The sequence below is a fragment of the Microtus pennsylvanicus genome, chromosome 2 (assembly GCF_037038515.1).
Source record: "Microtus pennsylvanicus isolate mMicPen1 chromosome 2, mMicPen1.hap1, whole genome shotgun sequence".
In the NCBI taxonomy this organism is placed as follows: Eukaryota; Metazoa; Chordata; class Mammalia; order Rodentia; family Cricetidae; genus Microtus; species Microtus pennsylvanicus.
In genome coordinates this window covers 122178741-122200457 of record NC_134580.1, presented here as the reverse complement: position 1 = coordinate 122200457, position 21717 = coordinate 122178741, and the positions used below count along the sequence as shown (strand labels likewise).

The 21717-nt window shown below is 43.4% G+C and overlaps 1 protein-coding gene across 1 annotated transcript in view; it reads right to left on the bottom strand.

Annotated features, from left to right (window-relative positions):
• The window catches only part of Slc24a3 (solute carrier family 24 member 3), a 474476-nt gene that overhangs the window by 390556 nt on the left and 62203 nt on the right, over nt 1-21717 (bottom strand). Inside the window, exon 2 of the mRNA XM_075962364.1 lies at nt 8159-8287. Coding sequence (XP_075818479.1) covers nt 8159-8287 — 129 coding nt within the window. The remainder of the gene's footprint in view (nt 1-8158; nt 8288-21717) is intronic.

Here is a 21717-nt window from a genome sequence, read left to right as displayed (position 1 = left end):
CAGGAGGCAGAGGCAGGAGGCTCACTGTGAGTTCAAGCCTGGTCTACAAAGTGAGTTCTAGGACAGCCAGGGCTATTACACAAAGAAACACTGTCTCAAAACGAAACAACAACAAAAATCTGAGCATCCCTTATCTTCAGGTTTCCTCATGACATCAAGACAAATGAATAGCAAACTACTGATAAATCCAGCCTACTCTTTGGCTCCCAACCCTTTGCCTCTTTCATTATTGTCTGCAGCACTAGGTGGTCTATAGCTTGCTGTGTTTCCTGTCTCGATTCCTTCTCTCTAATCTCAGACGTGTGTAGGATCTTGAAGTCTTACTATTGGGCCAGAACTGGGAGCCCAAGATGAGCTCCGGGTCTTTATATAGATAGATAAGATACTAGGCTAGCATAAAATCATTTTTGTTCTGTGTTTCTAAAAAGGGATGTTAGTATTTAATTCAGGGATTTTATTTTTCTATCATAGAAATGAATGGGAACATATCAGAAGGCCCATTAACACCCATACAACAAACTATACACATTCATATTTAACGGGTTCTCTATAGTACATTGCAAGCACTATTCTCAACTTAGCTAGGCCTGGCCCTACGTAGACGAGGTAAAGGAGGCCACTGGAATCCCATTGAAGGAAGTCTCTGTGTCTGTGGAAGTCTCTGTGGTGCATAGCTCAGCTCTGCCCTCTTTGTGTTCCTCAGGCAGACAGCTGAGACTGATTTCGGGATCATGGAGAAATTACAAAGATGCTCTGGGGCGGTGGGGAGGGGATGAGCTGGGTCTCATCTCCCAGACACAGAGCATCACATTCCAGGTAGAAGTGTGACAGGGAGAGCTGCTTACACCCTAAGGTCCTGCCTTGTTTCCCTTACCTAAGCCATTCCTGCTTCTAAGCCTAAGGAGAGACACAAACTTCACATTTCCTTGAGTGACTCTCATGAGCTAGACCAGGGGACTTCATACCTGAGTGCACCCAACAAGCCCCAGAAAAGTTGTAAAAACCCAGATGTCTGGGTGTTCTTCCAGAAGTTCTGATCTAACAGGCCACAAATCCAGCCAAAAAATGACCACTTCTAAAAAGCCCTAAGACCCAGGTTGCTCATGGTTCTGAGGTCCCTGGGAACATGTGAATGAAGGCAAATCAGGGCACTTTGCCAATCTAGATTTGTAGGTATGATTTAAAAGCCTATTGTGCACATCACCAAAGCTAGGGGTGTCAGGCTACCACTTGGCTAGTCTGTCCTCATTCTAGCATCTTCTAGTGGTGGATTCCAGAGAGGTTTCTTCATGCATTGAAACCCCAGCTTGGCTTTATCTAAACAAGGAGGTAAGCTGTGCAAAAGGATAACTTCCTAGTGAGAGATTCAAATGAGTGTCCCCATTACCCTATATAGATTGCTGTTACAGAAATGACAGAGGAGAGAGAAGTAAGACACAGGGGGCTAGAGACATGAACTATCATTTGATCCTGAGCCAGGAGGGAGACATCACTGCTTAGGCAACACAGGTCTAGTCAAGAGATACAATGGAGCTACAATGGGTGGACATAAAAGTAGGTGCTGTCAGTCACCCCATTTCTGTTCTTAGGACCTCTTCAAGTAGGTGAGGATGTTGCCCACCATTCTGGAGATGCCTGAGAATCAAGCTTTGGTGAAACTGTCCATGGATGACATGGGCCGGTATGCCTGGGTTCAACCCTGCATTGAAGCTTCACTCTTAGACTCAAGGTAGAAACAAATGCAGGAAGTAATGAGACTGAAAAGTAGAAGCTATGAATCATGAGACAGTTCAGACAGCGCTGCTGAAGTATTTCTAGGGAGTGGAAACCTGTTCTTCAAGTAACATTTCAAACATATTCCCAATACAAGAACAGAGAAATATTGAAGGATGGAGTTTTATATTATCTGTTGAGTAGAGGGGGCAGGAAATGAAAAAATACGTAGCTCACAATCCTTCTAATCCTAGGGATTACATTAGATGTATTCAATGTGGTACAGGGATGGTCAGGGTTGGGAACAGAGAGGAAGTTTAAAAAGTCGTTGTTGGTTTAATCTTCTTTCCAGACCACTGAGGCTTTAGTGTCAGGGTCTAGAACAGGGAATAGTAATAAATATTTCTATGAAGGGTCAAAGGATAACTAATTTTGGCTTCACACACAATATTGTCTGCTACTACTCAATTAAGCCCTAATAAACAAGAGCAGCCACCGACCACACATACATGGGTGTTCGTGACTGTTTTCTAATAAAACTTTATTCATAAAATATAGTTAACAGTGCCATTTTATCCAAGGGCTTTAGTTTGTTGAGACTGACTTTAAGGGAAGGGATTTGGAAGAGACTAGAAGTAGTAATCCCTCCAATTCCCCTCAACATTGTGATTCTGGACTTGCAATTATTTACTTACCAACTGGCATCATAGGAGACCCACTCCTAAGCTGGAGGCCTGAGCTGGGTGCATTTGTTTCAAGGACCAAACTGTTCCAGTCAGCTAATGAACATCTAATACTCTGAAAAGCCAAACATGCTTTACACAGAGCCCCCAAAGCCTTACATCAAAGAACAGTTTATCATCCTTTGCCTGCTTTTCAGAAGAATTCCAGACACCACTTACCAGATTATGTTAGAGAACAGTTTACTTTTAAAAAAGAAAGGTCTCAATAAAATGTCTTGAAGATCATAAAGGGATGTCAACGTTAGAAGAAATGCAAGGTAGATGGCCCTTTCCTGGCGGAGCCCATGTCTCTTAAAGTTGTGATGACTCCGAAGTAGAAAGCCCCCCACTCCCTTTCATCCTGTTCATTTACAAACTGGCTTCTTTTGGCCTTCTGAAGCCAGAAGTCCATTGAGTGATTCCTCTATGTATTGTCTTCTCACCGTTTGACCTGTGAGAATGGCGGCTTGTTGCTGAACTAGCCTGAATACTGTAGCTATCCTTGGAACAGCCTGAATAGCTGGCCAGGTTCTCATGTGCCTGAAGACCCTTATAGTAACTGCAAATGGTTCTGTCAGCCTGCCTTCTTTTCCATTTCTTTAAGGAGGATAAAGGAAGATGCAACTCATTGCATGCACACAATGACCACTGAGGACCTATGCACACCTGTCCACACCTTGGTCTTGTAACACAGGTCCAGATGTCTTTCTTACCTCTACAGACCTTAGGCCCAACTAAGCTAAGGGGTGGAGTGAGCCAGGAGTGGAACTTCTCTATCCAAAAGGCCTCATTCCAAAGCCTATCACTTCAGCTCTTTTCTTCCTTTCAAAGTTTATTTCAGAGAGAGGGACCCTAAGAAGAAACTCATTTCCTCAAATTATCAGAGAACTGAAAACGGGGATGAAGGAGGTTTCTGGAGACCCAACTGCAAGGTATATAAATAAAACTCTGCCAAATGTCCACTGACTTATAATAAAGAAAGCATTTCTGCTACACTTGTCCACCACCCTCAATATTACATTTAGCTAACTTAATTTTCTGTGGCTCAAATTTATTCAAAGTGAAATTTCTCTTAATAGGTCATCTGAATAAACAATTTCAAGTGCTATTTGCCAAAAAAACAATATGTTTCCAGGCTTCAGATGAAATCAGCAGTGTCAGGCTAAGAAAACAGCCTCAAAAATTCACAGAGAGCTGGAACAATTGCACAAAAAATTGGAGCCTGGAGGTCAGTCTTTACACTCAGTTCTGAAAGGGGAAAAAATGATAGGTTTCTACTAAAACCAGGGGAGATGAAATGTGCCATTCTTGCAAAAATTAAAAAATGCCTAAAATAATATATTCTTAAAAAGTGGCAAGTATCATATAAAGACTAAGACACCCCAATACTGCCAGACCAGTCACATAGAACATTATTATTTCATAAGAGCCTCTGCACTCTGCTTCTCCTGGCCTATAAATGGGGTGATCTAGGCTATTGGTTATCATGATATTTTATTTGGGTTTTAATAAATCAGGCTTGCCTAAAGATCAGAGTGCAGAGCTAAGCCACTAGAGGTCAGGGAGTGGTGGCACATACTTTTAACCAAGGACTCAAGGCCACCGTGGGCCATACAAGATTGACTCTGTCTAAAAGAGAAACCGAGCTCATAAAAAGCTGATCGCAGCACTTGGGATCATGCACCCCTTAATCCCAGCGCTAGGGAAGTGGAGGCAGGAGTAGCATGGCTGGGTACAGAGAGGACTATAAGGCAGAAGGAGACAGTTGCAGGAGAGGTCTGGTGGAGAGCACTGCAGTCGGCAGTCACGTTGAGGACAGGATGGCCCCTTTGTTTGTCTGAGCCTTGGTAGAGGTGAGAACTCTCTAGAGGCTTGGCTGCTTTGCTTTTCTGATCTTCAGCTTGAATCCCAGTCTCTGTCTCTGGGTTTTTATTTTTCATGCTACAGCTGACCTTCAGGGAGAAGTAAGGAGAGGCAGAGAGAGAAGGGGAAGAGAGGGACAGGTGAGGAAGGGGGGGAGGAGAATGGAAAGGGAGGAGAAGGCTGAAATGCTTTGGAATTATGCAAATGCAAGGAAGTTATTAGGACAAGCAGGAGGCTGACTTGGAGTCGAAGTTTGGTCAGTCTCTATTCTGGAAATTTCTCTGAATTAGTGGGTTTGTGTAATGGAAGGGATGAAAACTGGAGTTCTATTTCACAGCTGAAGAAATGGAGCTCTGAGAAGCACACCAGTTCCATGACAACAGAAGGAAATAAATGTCCTAATTTTACTGCTAGAGCCCAAATCTATAGGCTTCCTCTACCGGCCTCTAAAACGAGGGTTTCCAAGGGCACAGTCTTGGAACTGAAAATGGTGACAGCATACGTGGTAACAGACCGTGCTCTGGGACAAATGTTACATTAACTCCTGCTTATGACCTTGACACCTTGGCTCACATGGCTACGGCTCAACTGGCACCCAGCATGTTCCAGTTCCTGTACAAACAATCACCCCCTCCAAGCACAGAGGGAACCCCCATCCATAGTCTCTGTCAAGGCAGGGCCACTGCTGGCATCACAAATAGGAAGGGAAAGAGTCCAGAAACCGCAGGCTCCCTTCCTCGCTCTGACACGACGAAGACTTCTGAGGGCAGACACCACTGTATTCAGCCAGCACCATGATATTCATTGTGTTCAGAGCCTCTTAAAGGAAAATGAGCAAAGATTGGGGAATGGATCCGCCGCAGCTCACTCCAGCTAAGTCCTCACACTCAACGAGTCAGAGGTAGAGATCGCACAGCAGCTCACAGTTTCATTTATTTTGGTTTCCTACAGTCAACTATGGTCCAAAAATATTAAATGAAAAATTCCAGACATAAGCAATTCATAACTTTTATTATAGTACATTGCTATAATTACTCTATTTTATTAGCAGTCATTATTATCCATCTCTATTAAATTAAAGGTTATTGTAGGTATTCATATATAAGAAAACTATATGTGTGTATATATATATGTATATATATTTACATATATGTAATAAATATAGTGTTCTCTGTGCTTTCAGATAGCTACTAGGAGTATTCAGTATACCCCCATGGAATGGGGGTCGATGGCACTTTTAAATTAATAACACTAAATCACAGCCTTATCTGTGATTTGGCTTTTATTTCTGTACCATAAAATAATACCTGTTCATTTTTGGAAGGCCCTGAGCCAGCTATTTCCTGCATACCCAGCATGTTTGGATCACACTACTATTAGTCATGGAGGTCAGTAGAGATGGCGCTATTACCAGCACAGGATCTTCCAAGCTTGTCTGACAGATAAGAGCATTTGATTCTCACAGTCCAGCTGACTGTCTGATGCTCAGCTCTAGACCACTCGAGAGAGTGGGTAGCTGACAGACCTAGACTGACCATCTCGTGTGGAGGAGTAGCGATGGCACTGTGGCTTTAGAGGTCATCTGAAATGGGGAGACAGACACCTTCCAGCATCCATGGGGAGTTCGAAAGTCAACTCGTGCAAGGTGTCCTAAATGGTGCATACTCTGTGACGTCAGTACCAGTTCGCACTTGTGACAGAGCAGATGCTTGCCATAATTTCCGAGGAGTCGATGGGCTAAGATAACCTGGTTACATTGCCCACAGCCCATAGGTCCCAAGCTAGAATTCAAACCTAGGTGTGACTCCAAGATCTAGGCTGGAAGGTTAGAAAAGGAGATCACAGAGACGCACATCTACTCTTCATTCTTGAGATGTCTGCAAGTGAGCTAGTAAGGCAGAAAATGAGTCTGGACATTTTAGACCATCCTGTCCATTCATCCCTCCCATGCTGATAAACATGTTTGAGGACCTGTGCTGCCCAGTTATAGCAGCTACTGGTCACATGCAGCAACTGGATATGGGACACATGGCTAACACAAGGGGGCATCTGAAGCATGTTTTAATTTTATGTTATTTTGGTTCATTTGATTTAATTTTAATAAATGTTATGTATATGGGTATTTAGTCTACATGTATGTTTGTGTACCATAGCTATGCCTGGTGCACGCAAAGGCCAGAAGAATGTATTGAATTCCCAGAACTGGGGTTACAGACATGTGAGTGCTAGGAATCAAAACTCTGGTCTTCTATAAGAGCAGCCAGTACTCTATCGCTCAGCCTTCTTTCTCTTTCGCCTTAGCCATTTGATTTAAATTGTCACTGAATATTAGCATTCAGGGTGCAGTTAGATACATTACACAAAAATGGCATTCAGGAAAGGAAGTGGTCCCCCACAGTTTGCCAAGGGAGGGAAAGTAGAAAAATGCAGACCCCAACACGCTAGAATGTGAACAGGGCTCCCTGGTTCAGGCATGAAAATCCTCCCTATAGCTTAGTTCAGAGTCAAGGTCCCAAAGTGAATCCCTTTAGTCTACAGATGAGTAAGATAGGATTATCAATTCTGGTACCATATTCCTTTGTAACCATTATTTGTAATGTTTTATGAGCATATAATAATTGTGCCTAATAGTGGGTTTAATTATGACATTTCCATACATGCACATCACAGTCTTCCCGGTACAGCATGCCTGAGCTCTCTTTCACTTCCTCCTCTCTTCTTCCGAAAACCTTTCATCTCTTCTTCTCTGGACCCCCCCCCCTTTAAAAACTCCAGTAGATGCTAACTTTGTGGGTTTTTAAAAAAAATCAATCTGGACATGTTTGCTATCTATGAAGTTGAGCCATTTCTTACCTTGAAACGGCTTTCAATGTGCCTAAAGTTTCTACCCCTATCCTCTATGAGGAAGACATTCCTAATAGAGTGAACGATGCCACAAATGGCAAGACTGCCTGCCTTCTTCCTACAAACAAAGCCACACCAGCAGGAAATAGAATCCTTCCTTCTCCACCAACCCTGCAAATAGACACACTCAATGAAGGGTCTTCATCACTACGTCGCATTTCACTCCACTCTTTCCACCACAGAGGAAGAAATGAGATTTCTACTGCTGCGATTCCTGTCTTCCTATGTCCTACTTACCATTTGCCTCCTAATTGAAGATATCCATTGAAAACTGTTTGGCTACCAGACAAGATCTCTAACCGAGTCCTTGGAGTAGAAACTGCACCTTTCCTCTCCTGTCTGTTCAGGTCAATCCTTGATATGTCTGTGCTTTTCAGGTCATACATGACTATCCACTCAGCAAGGCCCTTCAGACCCATCATGGCCATTTTCATTTATAATTAGTACAGCTTGCACATGCTTCACTGGCCTTTGAAAGTGTTCCTTGTGAGCCTTTAATAACAGCACACAGTAACCATTCGCCCTCCAATCTGAGGACATATGTTATATAGCATTTTGGGGTAGACATACAAGTATCTGGTCTTCATTCTTTCCATTTCTATTTGAGAAAAGATTATTAAGATGCTTGGCATGGTAGAAAAAGATCCTTCTACTCATTTTTTTTTCCAAAAAGGAGTAGACACATGACTTCTCGAAACACTTTCCATATCAAAAGATCTAAGGCCCTTGGGAGCACAATGACAACTCTCTATCCCCATCTTTAGATACACGATCTTCACATTGTTGAGTTCTGAGGCCTCTGAGAGAATCAAATGTGAGTTTCTGGGACATATGCCCCAAACATCTTTAAAATCCCTCCAGATTAGAATTTAAAGAGGAGACAAGTCACCAAGCTCCTCCTCGGCCACAATCACAGAAAATGGCAGCCATTGCCAGGACAACGCCACCACTATTACCTGGCTCAGTGCAATTCTTGCTGCTTCGGAGTCCTGCATCTTCAGAAATCAGTGTATCATTCACCTGCAACAGCTTCCTCCCCACCATCCATTTTCTGTCTTCCCCAATGAGATCCATGAGGTCAAGTTCTAGAGAAGGAAAAAACAGAATCATCATACATCACTAACAACCGAATGCAATATCAGTCTTTTCCCATGCTGGCCCGTGCCTTAATCAGCTATTGTCTTCCTCTGCACTGCATGTGCCTTTAAGGCTATAACTTTGAGGGTTTCCTCTGTGTGTTGAATCCTACTAGACCCAACAAAAGCGGCCTTCTATCCAATGTCAGGAAGGAACGCATGCATGAACACTTCATTGCTCGAGAAGAATGACAGCGAGGTATGCATTCTATACTGGATTCCAGAGTTTCCCACAGTGTGAATAAACTAATGTTTGTCTACAAGACAAATCTCTTGATAAAGTATATTTGGTTGATGGTTATCTCCTCTGGATTTCAATCCCCTATACCTAATGATGCTAAGAAATATTTAACAACCAATAATATCCATGGCAACAATACTCTCAGAAGAGCTAACTTCAAACTACAAATATGACACCATTAAGAACCAATCTGAGCCAGGTGGTAGTACACACATTTATCTCAGCACTCAGGAGGCAGAGTGATCTCTATGAGTTCAGGTCCACCCTGGTCTACAAGAGCTAGTTCCAGGACAGCCAGGAACTATACAGAGAAAACATGTCTCAAATAAAATAAAACAAAACAAAAGAACTAATCCATGGGAACAATGGATTCTACTGAGTACTGAGTCAGTACTACCAATTTAGCCTACCAATGTCTACATCACCACCACTTTTGCTTAAACCAACTCTTACATAAACAAACTGCATCTGAATTTATGCTCAGAAACTGCTTCTTGGAGGTTACCCAAGATAAGGTACCATTTCACCATCTCCAAAGCAGTGGTCTGTAAGAGACCCAGCATAAGATTCCATAAAACAAGACATGAAGGGAAAAGATGACTCCAGAAGACATGTTAGAGGGTGAACATAACCATGTCTAGGTCTCTGAGTTATATGGCTATGGAGATGAACATGTCAGTAGAAAAACAAAGAAGACAGGGCACATGAGGGAAGAGGCTCTCCATCCAGTCTAGGCGATACAGAGTCTGAAGTTTCTACAGATAAGATTACCAGGAGGAAACAATATAGCTTCTTGGTAATGATACCTCAGGCAAGAGAGCTAGTACAAAAGAGATCCCAGGGAAGGCCTTGGGCTATAGTCCAGATGGGTTCCCTGTAGGTTTCATGACTGGAGGGAGACTCCATGCACACATGCATTAGTGATGACTAAAGAAACAGAGAAAGAAATCTTTGAGAATCTAACATTTGTCCAGCGAGCAGGCAGTTAAAAAAAATTCAACAAAGCATCATGAGAGGAAGTGGAAAGAAGGGAGCAAGGTGGAATGAAAAATAGGAAGAAGCATCTAAGGAAGAAAAACTAACAGTCTTGAACACTGGACAAATCCAGCAAGACAAACAGAGAAATGAGAGCCTGAGCTTGCCATGAGGGGGTTGTTGGAGACAGAGGCCATGAGGGGGTTGTTGGAGACAGAGGCCATGAGGGGGTTGTTGGAGACAGAGGCCATGAGGGGGTTGTTGGAGACAGAGGCCATGAGGGAGTTGTTGGAGACAGAGGCCATGAGGGGGTTGTTGGAGACAGAGGCCATGAGGAGGTTGTTGGAGACAGAGGCCATGAGGGGGTTGTTGGAGACAGAGGCCATGAGGAGGTTGTTGGAGACAGAGGCCATGAGGGGGTTGTTGAAGACAGAGGCCATGAGGGGGTTGTTGGAGACAGAGGCCATGAGGGGGTTGTTGAAGACAGAGGCCATGAGGGGGTTGTTGAAGACAGAGGCCATGAGGGGGTTGTTGGAGACAGAGGCTATGAGGGGGTTGTTGGAGATGGAGGTGATCAGACATGGTAGTTCATTCCAGAAGCCTGGCATAAAGGAAAGAAATTATGGGAGATCATAACCTCCAAGATGGCTAGAATAGCCATGTTTAGAACAAATGGTTGTATTGGATTCTTGTTTATTTTTTTGAGGAAGAACTTAAAGCTGGGTAGGTAGAGAGGGGGGAGAGGATCTGGAAGGACTTGGGGGAGAAAAAAATAAGATCAAATATATTTAAAATTTAAAAAGATCTTAATAAAAACATAAAAAGAAAAATGGTTCTAAGTATAAGGCAGGGGACTACTTTTTGGGCCCAGTGGCTTTCACATATCCCATAGAGTGCACATCCAGACAGTGTGATATTCTGAAATGGTCAAGATAGAGCTAAAAGCCACTATCTCCTAGTCTCTATTTTTACAGTGATTCTCAATTTTCCAAACAATTTTACCTTCATTACAGAGTTTGATTCTCACAACACTACACAAGAGAATATGAACATTATCTCTCCAGTGACAAACTGCTATAATATCACAGAAGGTATTCAGTAAGCATAAGGTGAAATCACTGTTCATAACTTATGCATGGATAGCTTAGGGTCCTAGACCTTTCTGTAAAGGGCAGTGCTCATGTGCCTCTCACTTCAAAAATCTCCAGAGAGTAGCAGCAGCTCATGCATTCCCCAAATACGGCTCTAATCTTGAATGTAAACCTGTCAAGATATCTAATTAGAACTTAGGTATTTAGCCAAAGAAGAACCCTAGTCAGAGAAGGGTAGAACAGTCCAATAAACAATCACTTCAACTCCAGAGTATAAAAATACTCTATGGTAGCTACATGTATTTATTTGGCCAAAATTATCAGAACAACACTCAAGAAAGGGTTTAAATTTCAATCAAGTTATCTGGATAGTTTGTTTAACCTGAATTTTGGTCCTATGACTAAAAATGGTGTCAAGCAGAGGAGAAAACAAAAAGAAACTCCAAGAACTCATGAAGAAAGCATAAAGTCAGTGGCCTAAAACTCCAATAAGCAATCTTTAAACATAAGTATACCAGATTAAGACTATCAAAACTTTGCGGGGGGAGGCCTTCACTTTGTCACAGACTAGGTGTCAGGAGCGGCTTCTAAGGAAGATGTGAATGTGAATGAGTCCAAGGAAGAATGTGCCAGGGATTAGAGAAGTATGATAGGGAAGGTATGCATCTAGCCAGCTGCAAAAAATATGTGAGGAGCACTGAGCCCCTTTGAAAGTGCTACAAGCCAGAGAGCAAGCATCTCAGATACCCAAGATGTGGAGGAACATGGGAATTGGTCTACCCACTCCTCCTCTGCCATAGGTTGAAGGTTATTCCCACAAAATTAATTCTTCAGTTTTTTAATCTTTTATTTCTTATTTTTAAAATTGTGTGTGTGCATGTGTGTGTGTGTGTGTGTGTGTGTGTGTACATGTATACTTATGTACAGGTGCCCATAGAGGCAAGAGTTGGGATTCTAGACTGCTGTAGCCACCAGATTTGGGAGCGGAGAACTGAACTCAGGTCCTCTGAAGAAGTAGTACATGATCTTATTGCTGAACCACGTCTTTATGGCCCTCTCCAGCCTCTCTAACCTATGACACAGAGCTCCAAAGTAAGCTCTGGCCTTGGACAGCAAGATGGAGGTTCCGGAAGCTGTACAGTGTCAGTGGAGCAATGAAGAGTCTAAACAGGTATGGGCACAGTGCTATGCTATCTGCCAGTCCGCACAGTGTCTAAAGAAACAGTTATGCTGTGGCTGGCAGAGTGGCCATTTACTATCTGTCCTCATAAAGTGGGTCAGAATTCGGTGCTCTGTGGACCTGCAGCCTTAAGGTTCAGGCAGACCCCCAAAGACTTGCAAAGAGGCAAGTATTCCTTCCAATGACTCCCAAAGCTCATTTGCCAAGTTTCCATGGTTCTGTGACTCTAAGAGAAAAGCTGATACCAATTAAGAGATGTAAAAGCAAAGCCAGCTATTGTAGCAGAAAATTAGAGGATTTTTTTAACATAATGATTCAATATCTTCAGGAATTAGACACTATTAAGACAGTTCCTCAGCCTTCCAAAACCTACAAACTTTTATCTCAACAAAAACAGACTTGACCACTGACCACTGATACAACAATGATGTTCGGAGTCTGAGAAAATATTAATAATAAAAATAGTAACAACGTCCAGTAGGAACAAAGTTTGATGGTTCTGTAGCTCAGTTTGATTTCCTCAAAAAAAAAAAATCTCTTAGTAAGAAGAGAAGGCTTCAGGGCCTATGTATCTCTAAATAACTCAGAGTGTCAGCAACTTGCTTAAGATCACAGGCAATCTGTGGCCATATCAAACACTTCCATAGCTTTTGTCATTACGCTTACTGAACATCTATTATGTGCAAACAACCTATATGAAAATAGTAGCTCTATTTTTGCAAATAAGTAAATTAAATGGAAGCATATCCTGGTTAAAAAAAAAACTTGCCCTGCATTGCACAGTGAGCAAGAAGCAGAGGAGAGATTTGAACCCAGAAATAATGATCTCAAAGGCCAGTTTCATGGCAGATCCCTGGATGGAAGACGCTCACCCTGGTTGCAATGCACAGCTAATAGCAAAGTAGATTGGGAAAGGGGCCTGCATTTAATAATAGGTATGGGTGAAGACTATCTCATGAGACCTATTAAACAGTCCCCAGAAACTATTACAAAGTTGAGCAGCACACCTGGAAAGCATCACAGACCAAAGACTCAAACACTAGTAAAATCTCATTCTATGCCTGACACTCTACTCAAGAACCTGGCTATCTATGACAAGGGCCATTGCCATCCTTGCATACAGAGAGAATCGACAAAGTATAGGCAGCGGGGGAGCTAGGAGGCAGGGGAAAGTGAAGCAGATAATGCAAAGGATGCTCACACTTGCTCCTTTTATTTCTCCCTCCTAACTCACCTCCCTGGCTCCTTGGGCTTCTCTCCTACAGCCAAGAGGCTGCTCCGCAAAGCTACACTCGAGCAATGTCAACAAAAACACTTGGCCCCAGTCCACAGCATTCTTGGCTTCTCATCTGCCAGGCCCTGGAAGTTGCATGTTGGCCTAATTAGTCAGGGGAAGGGGAGGAGGCAGGAGGTGCGCAGGGGAAAAGCAGCAGGCTCCCATGTCACATGTTACCCGCAGAGGAAGCTTGTAGGGCTGTGGTCTCTCAGAAGAAGTGACAAGAGGGGGCCGCAGAGATGCTGTGGGCTGCTGCTGTCGAAGGAGGAAACTCAGTTCTCAATCTGAGATCTGAGCTGCACGCACTGAGGAAGCAAAGAGAGCGGAGGCTGGGTGCCAAGTTTCCGTTACAGAGCTGTGTGTTCACCCTTTGCACTCTCTCCTCCCCCTTCCCCTCGTTCTCGGGTTCTCTCCCATTCTCCTTCCCATGACCAAAGCAGACAGAACCCAGGGATTTCAGATACCAATAATGGATCTTCTTGGGAGCCTGATCCATGACCCAGATCCTCAGCTCACAGCCCTGACTCCTAACACACGATCTCTAGTCTGCTAGCCTGACTCTCAGGCCTTCTAACCTTTCTCAGACACTGGTCTTAGGCTCAGAAGACAAGGTGTGTGTGGCGGGGGGGATACTTTTAGTTCTCTACCAAGGGATTAACTCCTTAGAGGCCTAGACAGGTTGAAGATGGCATCATCGGTGAAAGCAGAGCAGCAGGAGAGGGAGGGGTAAGTAAGAGTGGTTGGGGAAATAAATGTGACCAAAGCACACATGTGTGCACACACACATACATACACACACACAATGCACACATATATGCATGAAAATGTCACCATATAACATGCTGTGCAATTAATAGATGTTAATAAAAATGGAAAATAAAGGAATGTAAAATGTATCTTGCATGTCCCTCTGCTATGCACCAAGTCCCCTTGCTATGCCACCATCACCACATCCTGTTACCCTTTCGCGTCAGATGTTGACCAACCAAATGTAACCCAAGTCCATATCTGAGCCCACAGTCTAGGTATTCATTTCCCCACCTTGTCCTGGAGTGCTAGGGGAGACAAGGGAGTGGCCTCACAGGAACAACAGTCCCTCTCGGAGAGTACATACAACTCTACCCTCTAGAAAACTGGAATGTGGTCCTGCTTTTTAAAATGAGAGTGGAGAACCTCCATTCCCAAGGATCCGGAACACCATGGCAACAGCCCCTCCCCGCTTGCAGGTGCACGAACTAAGTTATGGAATCTCCTGCATCATTCAAAAAGGGAGGAGCAGAAAACTCAGTCTCAGGGCACAGGGTTCAAGCTGATGGTGATGGCCACTGGCAGCCTCGGGGCTGGCCCTGCAAGCCTCACCGAGGCTATAAATACCCACCGTGCAGTTTACACAGCTGCCTCCACTCTATTCACCCCAGGTCTTCACCCCAAGGTTGGAGGTCGAGTTTGCACAAGCCAGCAGCCTGCAGACCGCCTTCTGCAGGCTCCAGTGATCAACACCACTCTCCACATGGCCCCTTTTCTGGCCCACCCCTTATATCCCAAGAGGGCAGCCGGGCAATTTTTATCTCCTATAAGTGAAAGGGGTTTATACATGAGGATTTTTTCCAGTGAATTTTTTAAACACTTTCTTCTTATTTCATAAACCAGCTTACAAAGCAGCAGGTTTCCATATGGGACTTTTATACATATTCATTGGGACCACTTCTCTCCCCCTCTCATTTCCTTGCCCCCCCCTCATTGGGTCACTCCCTTTCCACTTTTTTCTACATCTACCCCACCTCGAATACAAAACCCTTCTGAGTTTTGAAACAAGAACTTCCCTCTGCATTGTTTCCTGGTCCTCAGGAAGGAAATGTGTGGTGAAGCCATAACTCAATAATGGGAGCCCTCCAAATCCAGCAGAGAGGGAGAAGCTGAGGCTAAGTGGGCTATGCGCTGGTTTCCCTCAACTATGTGGAAGCTTCCAGAAAGAGTTCCAGGGAGACCCAGAGGTATTTAAGAGAAGAACCCCAAACCCTAGGGAAGCCAGGGATTCCATTTTCATACCCTCCCGGGGCTAGACATTGAATTCTGTATCTAATTCACATGAAATTCCCTGGCCATACCAGTTACGGGTGCTCCATCCAGACTTTGAGAGGCCATCCTCTCAGCACCAGAGGCGAAGGTTCGAAGGCCTTGTCAGAACCTGGCATTGCTGCTGATGTGGAGACAAAGAGCGCGGTAGATTCGAGCCTTGGTGGAGGCAGGGAGGATGAGGACCTAAGCAGGCTGTGAGGTGGCTGGTATACAGTCATGTCAGACATCTATAGAAACTGCCTATATCTCAAGATGAGATGCAAGCTCACTACAGCCAATGCAAGGGAAGGCCCATGTTTGTCCCCGCTTCCCACCAGAATCATTTTGATGTCTAGTTCAACCTGATGCTCACCACTCCATTGTCCCACCTTATACATCCACACCCAATTCACCAAACTGGCAAGTTGAATGAGTTCCTGGCAAGGAAGAAAGGACTTCTCAAGTTTGAGAGCAAAGGCATGAGAAAAGATCCAAAGTGCTGCTGACGATGTGGGGAAGGTCAAGGCCAGGTAACTGTGACAATGACACAGGGATGGGGAGTGCAGACAGCTTTCTCTCTTCATGACGTACACTCAACTACAAATGCAGCAAATGCAATTGTTCTGATGACCCACGCATCCTGCCCATGCCCCATTTTCCTCTTGATGGTCCACTGGCATGTCAAGGATCTAAGCACCAAATACCTCCTGTTTTCCTAGTCTCTCTTTGCTCATCGATTCACCTTCCTGGAGAAGCTCCTTTACCACCTGCTGCCTGCTGATTTTTTTTTCTAGATTTCATTATCTGCAGAGCTAGAAGATTGGGCTCTTCAATGCATCTCCTGACTGGCCCCACATCAGAGGACCCCCCCCCCCATACACAAATACTATGTTTGTTATGGAGATTCTTGTTGCAATATATTGAGTGTGACAACATTAGGACATAGGCTCTTTAGGAGGTTATTAGTTTATGAGGCTGGGATGTCATCACTCAATCACAGGGATAGTATTAATGTTCTTAGAAAGGGACCCTGGAGAGCCTTCTAGCTCTTTTTTTCCAAAAGATAAGGATACAAGAAGACAGCAGCCTGCAAACCAGAAGAAAGCCCTCACCTGACCCTGCCCTGCTACCTTGATCTCAGAATTGAAGTCTAAGGAACTCTGAGAAAGAATATTTTTTTATTGTTTAAGCCATGTAATCCATAGTATTCTGTTATATTTAGGATACTTCTCAAATTTTAATATTATTATATGTAGATACAGAGTGGGTTTTGAAATTCTGTCTTTTTAATTACTTTCCAGGAAGACCAGTGCTGCTGGTCCAAACGCCACTCCGAGAGGCAGGAGTTTCATACGTCTTTAAATGATGCACGCATATGTTCAGAAAAGGGTCTGAGTAACTGTATACTAGTTTTCCCCACGATGCAATTCAGAAAGGAAACTGCACGTGTCTGGGAAGTGAGTTCTGCAGGAACTCCAAGCAGTCCTTCCCCAGAGATTCCCAGTTTGGAAGATGGGCTGAGCAGTCCCAAAAGGAATGCGGAAGTGAAATGGCCAGACTGGAAAGAAAAGAGCTGTGGTTCTACCGGGTGTGGGTTCCATATTGCAGGAGGAAAGTCTGGGGGGAATTCTTCTCTTCACGAGGCAACTCTGAAGACCTACAGTTAGTCCCCTCCATGAGCAAGAGCCTACCGGGTCCATCAATTATTGTATGGAACTCAGGATCAAATACTAAAATCAAACCCATGCTCCTCCCTCTTTGCCTGAAGAGAGGAAGAGAAATGAACTGTAGGTTTCTCAGACAGCAGAAGCTGTTAGGTCAGCCAGCAGTCCATCCATTCACCCAAGGGCTGCAAACCCAGCTCAGCTTGTGCTAGCAACAGTGCAATCAGATGTATAGCAAGGACAGTCTCTAAAGATGGAGACAAGGGGGAACTAGGAAGGAAGGAGAGGAGAGATGATATCAGGTATACTCATAATTCACTGAATGGAATGTGGACCTCACATTGAAGTGGAAACTATATTGATGATGGAGGTTGGAATACCTAAAATACTACTTCTCTAAATTCTCTTCTTTGCCTGTCTGACTCAAAATCTAACCTACCAAGAAATTCCCAGTGGGTTCGTGAATACTTAACATCTTTCAATGTTCCTAAAATCCAAAATAATTCTCTATATTGTAGAAGGCAAAAAAAACATACAAACACAATGGAGATTAACTGAAAACTTTATACATCAATGAGATTTTCTTATGCCCATGCTCACCAATAAGATAGTCAGTCACCAGCCACGAGTAGCTATTGTTCACTTAAATAAAGTTACCTAACTGGGAAATGAAGCTTCTCTTTTCTCTTCATTAATGTAAGCATAGGTTTAAATAACCACATGTCATGGGTGTTGAACAAAAGTTGGTAGCATCCCTTAAGCCAAATGTTTCATTTCAAGGCCACAAATGAAGGTAGAATCCCTATTCTACTGACATACTTCAGAGACGAAATAGGCAAAGGGTGAGGTACTGGCCTTTAGTTAAAGCTGATCAAGTATTACAGTGATACAAAGGAGATGGACTTTTTGTTTTGTTTTTCTTTCCCTTTCTTATTTTCATGGGTAAAAGAAAGACAATTTTAACAGCAGAAGAGAACAGAATTTTCAATACTGAAAACTAGCCCAAAGCCCTCTTACATAGACATTTTCCACCACAGCACAGAATCATTCCCAAATCTGATTTAAACCTCAGGAAAATCTAGCCGATCAAGCAATCAGATGAGGTCCCTGAGGAAGGGACCTGGTAATAGGACCTTGTCCTCTTGGGCAGATAGTGACCTGGGATTCTACCCACAGATCTGCCAATCACTTTTGTCTGTAGAAGTAGACTCAGTTCATCTCTGTTACTGAGCTGAGCACTGAAAGGCACGAGCTATTTGACCTCTAATGCTCCTTTTAAGTTCACCTTTTATCTAGGACAGGGTTCTCTGATGGCTGATAGGATCCCTGGCCTCCAGAGCTTTGTGGAGGGGTCACATCACTTTTCGGAGAGAAGGAACTACTAAAAATGGCACGTACTCATCGCATGTCAGTGTAAAATCAGAAAAACATATATTAATTTAATATTTAACAAATGAGTGGGCAGCACCACACTGAGTGCACATACCCAATAATTACTACAACCAAAAGGCAGGGGTGCTCCTAAAGGAAGAACACAAGACAGGCATGGTGCCACCCATGGCTCCCCTGCTTTCGTCGAATTATAGCATGGCACTCTTTAAACAAATTCCGTTCAATGAAAACACAAATTATTACTCAAGTTAGTAAATTCTGTACACTACTTTGAGATGAAATGTGGATGTGATCTCAGATATTTATTTTTATCTCCTGTATGTATAACTATTCTTTAGAAAATATTTTTTAACTGGTGACTTTGGGCCAGTGAGGCAGCTCAGAGGCTGAGAGTGCATGCCACAAAGCCTGACGACTTGAGTTCAAGTCCTGGAACCTACCTGGTGGAAGGAGGGAACTAACTCCTGCAAGCTGTCCTCTGACCTGCACAGGCATTCCCTAAGTGTCATTCAAATGCATTCTTGAGTTCACATTTACAGTAAGGGCATGCAAAAATTACTTTTAAATATTTCTCTATTATAAAATGACAACTACTATAAATATGCTAACATTTTCTGGGAAGACCATGATTACCACATAAATAGTCTCCTTGCTAATATTCCTAGAGATGCACATAGACACCCACAGATAAACATGCGTCTTTCAAAATGACATTTGAACAGCTAGGGAGAATGTTGTTGCTTTCCTAAAGTGACTTGCTCTATGGAAAGACCATTTGAAAAACAGATAGCAAGAAGGTTTGTGACCCCTTAGTGGAAGATAAAGATCAGTGGGTGGATTGTCCCGCCCACCATAAACTAGGTAGAATTGTGTGATCCAGAAAAGGAGTTTTGAACACATGTACTAAAAATGTATAAATGTACTGCCTGAGGAACAACGTGATTAATCAGCTGAGCCAGGATGAGGATTCTTTGCATAACTGGCTATGACTGAAAAATCAGTGCCATAACTTAGAAGATCTCACTTACAGTGTGTTTCTCCCATTTAGACACATGCGCCTTGCCAAATTATCTTAGCCATTAGGCTTCAAGTCTAAATGAAATACAAAGTAGTCAGAGTGTCAAACACATATTTCGGGAAAGCCACGTGTTCAAAAATGATTACGTGTATTGAGTCATGTCTACTCAATAAAACAATGTTCAATCATGTTATGGTATTCATTAAAATCTAAATGTCTTGTTTTATGAAAAAATAAAAGCAGTTTTTAAAATCATTTTTTAACTTTTACTTTTACCTCTTAAATTTATGTTTCTGGATTTTATAGGGCCTAAAGCTATATAAGTTTCCTTCTTTAAAATATAAAATAGAAATACAAAATTTGGTATAAGACCCCTGTAAAATACATCATTTTTGCACCTAATAAAGTATTAAAGACACACGAATTCACATTGTACAGAAGAACTTTCAGATTCTGGCTTCAAATAACTCCATCCATCCCAGCTAAGCCACGCACTGCTGGTGTGCCCGTGACTGTATTTTCCACACAGAGAACACATCTGACCCCTGCAGTTCTGACTAATATGTTCCTTCGTTTCTCTTAAAACTCACATTTTGCTTTCAATTGAGTAGAATTTGACCACACTACATCACTTGGCTCCTCAAAAGTGCAGCCTTTTCCATCAGCTGTGCTTGAATAAACACTCAATTTATTCCTGGTACAAGAACCAAACTGCCTGCATCTCCTCTCTTGCTGCATCACCCCACTGTTGCGGAAGGGGGCAGGGACTAAGACATCCCCTCATCCTGGGATCTTCTTAATTCACATCAATGACAAAGTCATCAGGAGAGACTCTCTCTAAGGGAAGAGAAATGAAAGGCAATTATTCCTCTGTGGTCCTGAGGACAAGGCTCTTCAAAGATAGGAAGTATCAGGACTCTCCCTGGGGGTGGTGGGGGATGACAGGGACCAGGGACAAAAGGACACAACATTGATAGTGAGGAAAAACAGTTCACAGCCTCACAGAGAGTAATAAATGCACCTCTGGATGATGGCTTGAGTATCAGCCATGTATAATTGCCATCACCTCACTTAGGTCACGGGCCTCCTGACAAGGTCATCCTTTTCTCATTGGTCTCTAGGAAGGTCTTGCACAGAAAGGTTCAGCAAATGTCTATTGAAAAGCACACAATGTTAACTACACTGGAAATTTGATGTTTATACTCAGCCCACCCCTTTTACATCTCTTCTCCCTTAACTTGAATCAACCTAAGATTTCTTCACCACACCCAGTCTATCGATTCTGACAGGAAGCTCCATCCACCCATGCAGCCTGCACGGAATGCATGGGCAGCCACAACAGTTTGGAGGTTCCCCTAGAGCCTAGTGTGGATATTTGGGGAGGTGAGGCCTAGTGGGGGTTTTCAGGAGACTGGATGAATGCTTTAAAGGAGACCTGGGATGCTGGTCCCACTTCTCTCTCTCTTCCAGTTCTCAGTCACCATGAGCAACTTTGCTGTCCCGTTTGCATCACACCATGATACATTACCTCACCACAGATGCAAAGCAACTAGGCAACTGATAACAGAAAGCTGCGAACTCAGGCGGCACAACAAACCTTTCCTCTCCACAAGTCAATCACCTCAGTTGTTTTGTTACAGTAGTGGAAAACTGACAAATGTACCAAAAAAAAAAAAAGGCCATCATCTCATGGGCCACGACGATTGGTTCCAACAGATGGTGATAACTAAACCAGTTCAGTTTCCAAGAGAGATCTTTACCCATTCTTTCCCAGTGAACATGAACCTGGAGCTAGGAAATCCCAGAGGCTTTGAGTACGAGAACACAGCAGGCGCACCAAGGTGACCACAGAGCAGGTCAACAGGCAGGCAGTCAAGTCCAAGATGACATCATACGTTGTCTTTGACAGACGAATGAACCCAAGATGATCATGAGCTTTTAGTCACATGTTGCAATGATTTTTGTCTGCAGCCTGAGCCAGTCTAGGTTGGTCTTTCTCTAAGAGCCATGGAGAGGCTCCCATCTGATCCATGATTCATTATTTTTAAAGTCCCATCTCATGTAAAATCTGATGAAATCTAAAAAATAAAAGCAAACTAGCATTTTTTATTTTTTAACAAATGTCCCTGATCCTGTCATGAGTAGTGAGCCTGTCCAGTGCCATCTATGAAACAAAGGAACAGATCTGCAGGAGATTGGTGGGCTACTGTGGACTAGGAGACTACAGGGCATAAAGAGATCAAGCACAGGCAAGGCTGAGGGTAGACCGAGTTCATCTCAGCACAGTTCCCCAAACTCTCAGCCAGCCTGGGCAGCCGGCAGCCAGAGGCCAGCGCAGTCAAATGCTGAAAAGCCTCAAATACCACTGTGGCAGTGCAGGAATGCTTTAGATGGCAGTGCAGGGCTGGCAACATGGGGAAGTGGCCCGGTTTGGGTTCCCCAAAAACCAAATTTGAGAAGACAAAGACCTGGATGTAAGTAGTT